Genomic DNA, 11,170 nt, shown 5'->3' with positions numbered 1-11,170 from the left:
CGCTACCGTAATTCATGAAAAAGGGGAGGCAAGAGTTTTATTAAAGGGATTTTCCACTTAAATATGTTGGGTTTGCACCCTTATTACTGAGTATTATAATAAATACATTGAGTGAAGGTAACGTGAGTCAAGCATCTGGCATCTTCCTTTTGGAAATAAACAACCTGAAAGAGGGTTCAACTTTAATACAAAAGAAATACAGAATTAGAAATGTGATTAGAAATAATTAAATGATGGACTGATTTAATTCATTTTCACAGACACACACTCTTCAATCAAGCTGGAAACATCAGCCACGATGACATTATCCATTAGTTTTCTACTGCACTGTTTTTATTAATCCCAATAAATACATTTAGGAAATATTCCTATTGCTAAAACACTTCAACGTTTCACAATTCCTTCATGTCGTCCTGTGTTTGAAATGGTGCAGCCGATTCAGTAGTAGCTGATTAGTTAGCGCATTGACCTCCTCATGTGATGAGCTGCCCTGCATCTGTCAAGTGTGTGTTCAGGTGTACCCGCAGGCCGCTGGCCACAGTGAAGCTCTTGGGACACTGGACACAGCGATAGGGTTTCTCCCCAGAGTGAGTCCGTTTGTGCTTCTTCATGGTGTCTCCGTCGCTGAAGGTCCTGTGGCAGTAGGGGCAGCTGTAGGGTCTCTCACCGGTGTGGATCCTATAATATATAAATAAGTATAAAAAATATATATAAAAATAATAGTATATAAATGGAGTGAAGAGACTTTAACCCAACACCTAGCAACCTCGTCAAGAGGTTTGGATTTTGGGGCGTAACGGCAAAGGTGTTGGATTGACAGTCGCTGGTCAGAGCTACCGCCTAGATTCGCTACAATATACAGTGAGCTACAAAACTACTGGGACAGTGACACATTATTTGTTGTTTTGGCTCTGAACTCTAGCATTTGGGATTTGAAATCGCCGCCACCTTACCGGCCACCCTAGACCCACTTCAGTTTGCATACCGCCCCAACAGGTCCACAGATGACGCAATAGCCATCACACTGCCCTATCCCATCTGGACATAAACAATACCTATGTAAGAATGCTGTTCATTGACTACAGCTCAGCATTCAACACCATAGTACCCTCCAAGCTCATCATCAAGCTGGAGGCCCTGGGTCTCAACTAGAGGTCGACCGATTAATCGGAATGGCCGATCGGTATTTTTGGACACCGATTTGGCAGATTTTTTTTACACCTTTATTTAACTAGGCAAGTCTGTTAAGAACACGTTCTTATTTTCAATGACGGCCTAGGAACGGTGGGTTAACTGCCTTGTTCAGGGGAGAAGGGCAGATTTTTACCTTGTCAGCTCGGGGATTCAATCTTGCAACCTTACAGTTAACTAGTCCAACGCTCTAACCACCTGCCTCTCATTGCACTCCACGAGGAGCCTGCCTGTTACGCGAATGCAGTAAGAAGCCAAGGTAAGTTGCTAGCATTAAACTTATCTTATAAAAAACAATCAATCAATCAATCATAATCACTAGTTAACTACACATGGTTGATGATATTACTAGTTTATCTAGCGTGTCCTGCGTTGCATATAATCGATGCGGTGAGCATTCACGGAAAAAGGACTGTCGTTGCTCCAACGTGTACCTAACCATAAACATCAATGCCTTTCTTAAAATTAATACACAGAAGTATATATTTTTAAACCTGCATATTTAGCTAAAAGAAATCCAGGTTAGCAGGCAATATTAACCAGGGGAAATTGTGTCACTTTTCTTGCGTTCATTGCACGCAAAGTCAGGGTATATGCGATAATAATAAACGTTTTGTTTTCGAAATGATAGTTTCCGGATTCGACCATATTAATGACCAAAGGCTCGTATTTCTGTGTGTTATGTTATAATTAAGTCTATGATTTGATATTTGATAGAGCAGTCTGACTGAGCGATGGTAGGCAGCAGCAGGCTCGTAAGCATTCATTCAAACAGCACTTTCGTGTGTTTTGCCAGCAGCTCTTCACTGTGCTTCAAGCATTGCGCTGTTTATTACTTCAAGCCTATCAACTCCCGAGATTAGGCTGGTGTAACCGATGTGAAATGGCTAGCTAGTTAGCGGGGTGTGCGCTGATAGCGTTTCAAACGTCACTCGCTCTGAGACTTGTAGTAGTTGTTCCCCTTGCTCTGCATGGGTAACGCTGCTTCGAGGGTGGCTGTTGTCGATGTGTTCCTCGTTCGAGCCCAGGTAGGAGCGAGGAGAGGGGCGGAAGCTATACTGTTACACTGGCAATACTAAAGTGCCTATAAGAACATCCAATAGTCAAAGGTATATGGAATGCAAATGGTATTGAGAGAAATAGTCCTATAAATACTATATTAACTACAACCTAAAAGCTCTTACCTTAGAATATTGAAGTCTCATGTTAAAAGGAACCACCAGCTTTCATATGTTCTCATGTTCTGAGCAAGGAACTTAAACGTTAGCTTTTTTAAATGGCACATATTGCACTTTTACTTTCTTCTCCAACACTTTTGTTTTTGCATTATTTAAACCAAATTGAACATGTTTCATTATTTATTTGAGGCTAAATTGATTTTTATTGATGTATTATATTAAGTTAAAATAAGTGTTCATTCAGTATTGTTGGAATTGTCATTATTACAAATACATAATTTTTTTATATACAGTGGGGCAAAAAAGTATTTAGTCAGCCACCAATTGTGCAAGTTCTCCCACTTAAAAAGATGAGAGAGGCCTGTAATTTTCATCATAGGTACACTTCAACTATGACAGACAAAATGAGAAAAAAAAATCCAGAAAATCACATTGTAGGATATTTTATGAATTTATTTGCAAATTATGGTGGAAAATAAGTATTTGGTCACCTACAAACAAGCAAGATTTCTAGCTTTCACAGACCTGTAACTTCTTCTTTAAGAGGCTCCTCTGTCCTCCACTCGTTACCTGTATTAATGGCACCTGTTTGAACTTGCTATCAGTATAAAAGACACCTGTCCACAACCTCAAACAGTCACACTCCAAACTCCACTATGGCCAAGACCAAAGAGCTGTCAAAGGACACCAGAAACAAAATTGTAGACCTGCACCAGGCTGGGAAGTCTGAATCTGCAATAGGTAATCAGCTTGGTTTGAAGAAATCAACTGTGGGAGCAATTATTAGGAAATGGAAGACATACAAGTCCACTGATAATATCCCTCAATCTGGGGCTCCACGCAAGATCTCATCCCGTGGGGTCAAAATGATCACAAGAACGGTGAGCAAAAATCCCAGAACCACACGGGGGGACCTAGTGAATGACCTGCAGAGAGCTGGGACCAAAGTAACAAAGCCTACCATCAGTAACACACTACGCCGCCAGGGACTCAAATCCTGCAGTGCCAGACGTGTAAACCCTGCTTAAGCCAGTACATGTCTAGGCCCGTCTGAAGTTTGCTAGAGAGCATTTGGATGATCCAGAAGAAGATTGGGAGAATGTCATATGGTCAGATGAAACTAAAATATAACTTTTTGGTAAAAACTCAACTCGTCGTGTTTGGAGGACAAAGAATGCTGAGTTGCATCCAAAGAACACCATACCTACTGTGAAGCATGGGGGTGGAAACATCATGCTTTGGGGCTGTTTTTCTGCAAAGGGACCAGGACGACTGATCCGTGTAAAGGAAAGAATGCATGGGGCCATGTATCGTGAGATTTTGAGTGAAAACCTCCTTCCATCAGCAAGGGCATTGAAGATGAAACGTGGCTGGGTCTTTCAGCATGACAATGATCCCAAACACACCGCCCGGGCAACGAAGGAGTGGCTTCGTAAGAAGCATTTCAAGGTCCTGGAGTGGCCTAGCCAGTCTCCAGATCTCAACCCCATAGAAAATCTTTGGAGGGAGTTGAAAGTCCGTGTTGCCCAGCAACAGCCCCAAAACATCACTGCTCTAGAGGAGATCTGCATGGAGGAATGGGCCAAAATACCAGCAACAGTGTGTGAAAACCTTGTGAAGACTTACAGAAAACGTTTGACCTCTGTCATTGCCAACAAAGGGTATATAACAAAGTATTGAGATAAACTTTTGTTATTGACCAAATACTTATTTTCCACCATAATTTGCAAATAAATTCATTAAAAATCCTACAATGTGATTTTCTGGATTTTTTTTTCTCATTTTGTCTGTCATAGTTGAAGTGTACCTATGATGAAAATTACAGGCCTCTCTCATCTTTTTAAGTGGGAGAACTTGCACAATTGGTGGCTGACTAAATACTTTTTTGCCCCACTGTATATATATATTTTTTAAATCGGCCAATTAATCGGTATCGGCTTTTTTGGTCCTCCAATAATCGGTATCGGTGTTGAAAAATCATAATCGGTCGAACTTTAGTCTCAACCCCTCCCTGTGTATCTGGGTCATTGACTTTCTGACGGGTCCCCCCCAGGTGGTGAAGGTAGGAAGCAACATCTCCACTTCGCTGACGCTCAACACTGGGGCCCTACAAGGGTGTGTGCTCAGGCCTCTCCAGTACTCCCTGTTCACCCACGACTGCGTGGCCATGCACGCCTCCAACTCAATCATCAAGTTTGAAGACGACACAACAGTAGTGGGCTTGATCACCAACAACGACGAGACAGCCTACAGGGAGGAGGTGAGGGCAGTCGGAGTGTGATGTCAGGAAAACAATCTCTCACTCAACGTCAACAAAACAAAGGAGATGATCGTGGACTTCAGGAAACTGCAGAGGGAGCCCCTATCCACATCGAAGGGACAGCAGTGGAGAAGGTGGAAAGTTTTAAGTTCCTGGGTGTACACATCACAGACAAACTGAAATGGTCCACCCACAGACAGTGTGGTGAAGAAGGTGCAACAGCGCCTCTTCAACCTCAGGTGGCTGAAGAAATTTGGCTTGCAACCCAAAACCCTGACAAACTTTTACAGATCCACAATCGAGAGCATCCTGTTGGGGTGTATCACAGCCTGGTACGGCAACTGCACCGCCCTCAACCGCAAGGCTCTCCAGAGGGTGGTGCGGTCTGCACAACGCATCAACCTGCCCTCCATGACACCTACAGCACCCGATGTCACAGGAAGGCCAAAAAGATCGTCAAGGACAACAACCAGCCGAGCCACTGCCTGTTCACACCGCTATCATCCAGAAGGTGAGGTCAGTACAGGTGCATCAAAGCTGGGACCGTGAGATTGAGAAGCAGCTTCTATCTCAGGGCCAGACTGCTAAACAGCAATCACTAACTCAGAGAGGCTGCTGCCTACATTGAGACCCAATCACTGGACACTTTAATAAATGGATCACTAGTCATTTTAAACAATGCCACTTTAAATAATGTTTACATATCTTACATTACTCATATCACATATAAAATACAGTATATACATGTGATATGAGTAATGTAAGATATGTAAATTGTGGAATTGTTTAAAGTGACTAGTGATCCATTTATTAAAGTGTCCAGTGATTGGGTCTCAACACTGTATATACTGTATTTTATACCATCTACTGCATCTTGCCTACGCTGCTCGGCCACAGCTCATCCATATACTCATATGTACATATTCTCAATCACCCCTTTAGATTTGTGTGTATTAGGTAGTTGTTGGGGAATTGTTAAGATTACTTGTTAGGTATTACTGCACTGTTGGAACTAGAAGCACAAGTATTTCACTAAACTCGCATTAACATCTGCTAACCATGTGTATGTGACCAATAAAATTTGATTTTTGATACAATGACTGAGGTTAAAGTGTAGACTGTCAGCTTTTAATTAGAGGGTATTTTCATCCATAATCGGGTGAACCGTTTAGAAATTACAGCACTTTTTGTACATAGTCCCCCCCATTTTAGGGGACCAATAGTATTGGAACTAATTCACTTATATGAGTATTAAAGTAGTTAAAAGTTTAGTATGTGTGCCCCTATTCCTAGCATGCAATGATTACAGCAAGCTTGTGACTTTACAAACTTGTTGGATGCATTTGCTGTTTGTTTTGGTTGTGTTTCAGATTATTTTGTGCCCAATAGAAATGAATGGTAATGTAATGTGTTGTTTTGGAGTCACTTTTATTGTAAATAAGAATCGAATAGGTTTCTAAACACTTCAACATTAATGTGGATGCTACCATGACTACGGATAGTCCTGAATTATTAGTGAATAGTGATGAGTGAGAAAGTTACAGATGCATAAATATCGTCATCATCACTCAGGACTATCCGTAGTCATGGTAACATTCACATTACTTCTACTCCTTTTGCCATGGGGCAAAGAGAAAACTGTTTATAATTTTACAGCTCATTTTCTTCAATTCTACCCTTTTTGCCATGTGATGGAGATAATTGTTTTCAGTTTTAAAGTGCATTTCCTGCAATTCTACACATTTTGCCGTGACTTATGCAATGTTAATGATATCTGAGTGAGAGTGACTTAACAAAATCAATGGGGGCCACCTGGAGGTCAGGACCCCTGGGCACGTGGTCGGTAGTCGGCCATGATTACTACAAGTCTAGATAGCTTGCTAGACTCATTTAAAACAGCTAGCCGACATGGCTAATTGAGTGACTGTCAGTGATGACATAACAAGAGAAAAATTGCTGACGCACATCCAAATTTCGAACTTGCAACTTGTGTGTTCTACTATTCTAACTCTCAATAGTAAGTTGAGACCACAACTGCGGTGCTTATGGTGCTTATGCCTGGAGCCGGCCCTGGTGATAAGGATGAACCAGGTAATCAACATTCAATGGAGGACAAGTTGTCACAGGGCTCTAACCTATATAGCCCATACTACCATACTTGCCCAATGCCCAGGCCCATAAACCAGCCACAATGTCAGTACTTAGCTTTTATGTAAAGATTGACAGCTGTTTAGAAACATATTATATTCTTATTGACCCAAAAATGTATTAACTCCAAAATGACACAATACATTATTTACCATTCATTTCTATTTGGCACAAAATCATTTGAGACAAAAAATGAAAACAAACACCAAATGCATCCAACACGTTTGTAGAGTCACAAGCTTGATGTAATCATTGCCTGCTAGAAATATGGGACTAAATACTAAGCTTTTGACTCCTTTAATACACATAAGTGAATTTGTCCCAATACTTTTGGTCCCCTAAAAATGGGGACTATGTACAAAAAGTGCTGTAATTTCTAAATGGTTCACCCAATTAAAGCTGACAGTCTGCTGACAGTTTAACATCACAGTGATTCTATCACTTCAAATCCAAAGTGCTGCAGTACAGAGCCAAAACAACTAAATGTGTCACTGTCCCAATACTTTTGGAGCTCACTGTATGATAACACAACATAACAATGTATGCCAACCTCAGGTGCCGTCTCAGGTTGCCTCTCTGGGTAAAGCTTTTGGAGCACCAGGAGCAGCGGTGGGGCCTCTCCCCCGTGTGGATGCGGTGGTGGCGCCGCAGGTCAGCCGACTGGGCGAAGGACTTACAGCACCAGTCACAGGCGTAGGGCTTCTTGTACTGGAGGTGGAGGTGGAGGCTGGCCGCCTGGCTGAAACTCTCCCCACATCGGGTGCAGCGGTGTGTGCGTCCCTCCTGGTGGTCAGCGGGGGTGAAGTTGTTACTCTCGTTGTATGGCAACACCCTGTCCTTGGGCCCAGGCTCTGTTGCATATGTTTGCTGGTCATGTACGGGTGTGTTATGGAGCTCTGAGATGTCCATATCTGGAAGGTCTTTGAAGCCAGTCTCGCCTGAGAGTTCATGGTTGTGGGGTAGTAGTGTTATAGGACGACCTGTGTAGTCTGAACTGGATTGAGGTTCATGGTTGGTGAGGTTCAGTGTGACGTCACATTCCTTGGGTTCCATTTTGATCCGTCCCTGGATTGAGTCGATGGGAGAGGACGTCTTTCCCTCTGTCCTAAGGACGGGCATTTCAGCGTTGGCTGCTCCAGTTGTTGTGGCACAGTGGGCATTGGAGGAGAACGGAGATGGGGCCAAGGACGAGGTGTTTCCAAAACCCTTGGGTTCTGGGTCTGAGTTGTGCTCGGTCTTTGGGATTGCCTCCCCTGAACTGGGCTTCTCTTCTACTCTGACTGTTTCAGTGTGTCCCTGGTTTGGTCCTGTGAGACCCCCATCCTTACCCAACGCTACCTGGCTCTGTGTCTGTAGCCCTCGTCTGTTGACCTGGCTCTGCTGCAGGGGCTCTGGGTCATGTTCCTGACTGGAGCTCCACTCTTGCTCACAGAGCTGCTGCTGCCCAGAGAGAGAAAGGCTAGTGGATCCTGCATAGAAAGAGGGTGCAAAGACAAAGTGCTGTCATTAAATAAGTAAGTCATTTAGTAAATAGTTATGACATTGTAATTAATCATGCACTACTATTAGTTGTAAATTTTTGCTGCGAGGGATATTTGGAATTCGGGCACTTCTCGCGAGCCAACGTAACGTTACTGTCAATCGTCAACAGACAGACGTCACCCAAAGTAACTAACTAGTTGACAGGTTGCCAATTCATTTTTGGCATGACCATTAAATTAGCATTATCCAACAAAATGTTCTTACGCCAGTCTGTCTCCGCCAAGAGTAGGATGTCCCGAAGCTGTCGCCGCAGGCTTTCATTTTGTCTCCTCGCGCTTTCATTCTCTCTCTTCGTCCTAGCCGTCTCTTCTCGGTACTCGGCCACTGTGTCCCCGACCACGTCCAGAATCTCCCGCACCACTACCGTTAAACGTTCTGTCAGGTAAGCATTCAACAGCTGCAGTTTGGTCATTTTAAAGACGTAAAATAGTGCAGAATAATGTCTCGTCTCTCTCTCAGCTGATGTTGTGATTTTACTCTTCGTTTGTTGGTAGTTGGGTGACTAGGAAGTGTGTATGTTGTTTTATCGCCACCTGCTGTTTGGGAAGTGAAATGTCTGTCATGTTTATGTTGAGCCACAAGGGGGAAGTGCAACCAATTATAATTTCCTCTGAATCAGTAGTTTTATAACATGATCCCTCAATCCTGGTCCATCCCAACAACATCTGATTCAACTACTCAACTAACTTATCATTCAGCCCTTAATCAAAAAGGTAGGTCTATGAACAGAAGCCCAAACACAAATAAAACTAAACAGACAGACCTAGTGAAGCCAGCAGATACGCTACAGGACTGTTTTGCCAGCACAGACTGGAATGTGTTCTGGGATTCATCCAATGGCATTGAGGAGTATACCACCTCAGTCACCGGCTTTATCAATAAGTGCATAAACGACATCGTCCCAACAGTGACTGTACGTGCATATCCCAACCAGAAGCCATGGATTACAGGCAACATTTGCACTGAGCTAAAGGCTAGAGCTGAGCAAGACCTTTATACAGGTCAACAGGAAGGCCCCCAAAAAATTCAAAGACTTCAGTCACCCAAGTCATAGACTGTTCTCTCTGCTACCGTACGGCAAGCGGTACCGAAGCGCCAAGTCTAGGTCCAAAAGGTTCCTTAACAGCTTCTACCCCCAAGCCATAAGACTGCTGAACAATTTAATTAAATGACGACCCAGACTATTTGCATTGACCCCCCCCCCCCCCTTGTTTTTACACTGCTGCAACTCGCTGTTTATTATCTATGCATTGTCACTTTACCCCTACCTACATGTATAAATTACCTCGACTGACCTCTAACCCCGCACATTGACTCTACCCCTTGTATATAGCCTTGTTATTGTTATTTTATTGCGTTACTTTTGTTAAATTTTTTTGTAAATATTCTCCTAACTTATTTTCTTAAAACTGCATTGTTGGTTAAGCGCTTGTAAAAGTAAGGCTTCAGGTCTCAGGAACGGTTACTCATCACACTGGCGTAGTAGGCATATTTAATGAAACTCTTTGAAAGAGAAATTGGCGTGCTCAGCTCAAATGTTTTGTAGTGCTGGGTTCCAAAGACTTATACTGGAAGAAAGAAACACATCCGTTTGTTTTGATCACTGCTGCTGAAATATAAGACATTTAAACATACAGAATATTTCCTTTCTTCAAATATAACTCCTTATCTTTGCCACGTAGCAGGGGGCTACATCGACATCAACTCTACTCCTCTGCAACTCTTCCCCGGGTCACTACAGGCGGTGGCTCTCCTGGGAAAATGCAGGTAAGTACAAAAGAAAGTGTCTAGTGTCACCTGAGTGTCTAAGAAAGGTTAATAACAGTAGCTACATTTTAAGTAAAACACCCAAGAGAATTCAGACACTGGTAACTGGACAGAGTGAGCCACTGCCAGCCTAGGTCCTCCACCAAACCCCTTGGTACTGGGATTGGTCGTCTGGGTTTGCATCCCAAATGCTACCCTATTCCATATTCACTGCTTTTGACCAGGGCCCAACGGTACTATATAGGGAATAGGGTGCCATTTGGGACGCATCCCAGGTCTGCCTCTAATCTTCCTGTGGTATCAACGTCAGGGCTTTATCGGGAGACGAAGAGGTGCGTGACCCTCTGGGCTGGACTGCCCACTGCCATCCTCCATGCAGGAGAGGAGATGCAGATTGTGTGGGAGAGGCTGCAGTCCCTTAATCGGATTTATTGATTAGATAATTCAGTCAGATTTATCGATGAGATAATTCAGTCAGAGAAGCAAATGAAATCCCTGAAGGTTAACTGTAACCTTCTCTAAATGTCTCCTTTACTCTCTTTAACTCTCCCTCTCTCTTGACTTCCCTCTCTCTGTCACTCTCTCCCTCTACTGCTCTCCTTCTCTCTGGGAAGATCTCAATTGCATACTCCTCACGTCCTCTCTCCTCGTCTCCTTCTCAAACCCGATTGGAGGAGAAGATCAGAGGGGCGGGACATTTTGCTTTCTCTTCCAATTGGTTTTGAGAAGGAGATGAGGAGAGAGGACGTGAGGAGTATGCAATTGAGATCTTCCCATAGTCTCTCTCTCGCTTCCTCTCTGTTTCCTTCTCTTATTGGTGAACCAGGAAAATATATTAAGGGTAGAAAAGATATTACTGCATCTTGTACTGACAGAACCCCCCCCAAGTTGGAAACTGTGGAATAAGCAAGATGCAGAATGTTTATTGTCTTTTCATTGCATTTGTAAGCAATAATGCACAAGCATGTTCATGTAAAGAGCATGAACAGTAGAAAAAGTCTGAAGAAAATGTTAGGGAGTAAAAAAACTATACAACACCAGGAGTCAGATTGCAAATAGTGGATTTCCGGATCTATGGCGTCCT

At 43.1% G+C, this 11,170-nt stretch overlaps 1 protein-coding gene and 1 long non-coding RNA gene across 2 annotated transcripts in view; one reads left to right on the top strand and one right to left on the bottom strand.

Moving 5' to 3' along the window:
- Positions 1–20: 20 nt before the first annotated feature.
- LOC139581663 (zinc finger and SCAN domain-containing protein 2-like) lies at positions 21–8,829 on the bottom strand. The gene is made up of 3 exons (XM_071411668.1): positions 8,524–8,829; positions 7,328–8,246; positions 21–678 (listed from the first exon to the last, which is right to left on the bottom strand). Exons 1-3 carry the CDS (start codon positions 8,729–8,731, stop codon positions 474–476), a joined length of 1,332 nt encoding a protein of 443 aa, XP_071267769.1. The 5' UTR covers positions 8,732–8,829; the 3' UTR covers positions 21–473.
- The window catches only part of LOC139581687 (uncharacterized), a 44,709-nt gene continuing 42,101 nt past the window's right edge, over positions 8,563–11,170 (top strand). The window contains exons 1-2 of the long non-coding RNA XR_011676271.1: positions 8,563–8,701; positions 10,002–10,086. This is a non-coding gene — a long non-coding RNA (uncharacterized lncRNA). The remainder of the gene's footprint in view (positions 8,702–10,001; positions 10,087–11,170) is intronic.

The sequence above is a fragment of the Salvelinus alpinus genome, chromosome 1 (genome assembly GCF_045679555.1).
Source record: "Salvelinus alpinus chromosome 1, SLU_Salpinus.1, whole genome shotgun sequence".
Taxonomy (NCBI): Eukaryota; Metazoa; Chordata; class Actinopteri; order Salmoniformes; family Salmonidae; genus Salvelinus; species Salvelinus alpinus.
The sequence above is the reverse complement of the archived record's forward strand: the minus strand, read 5'-3'. Positions and strand labels throughout refer to the sequence as shown.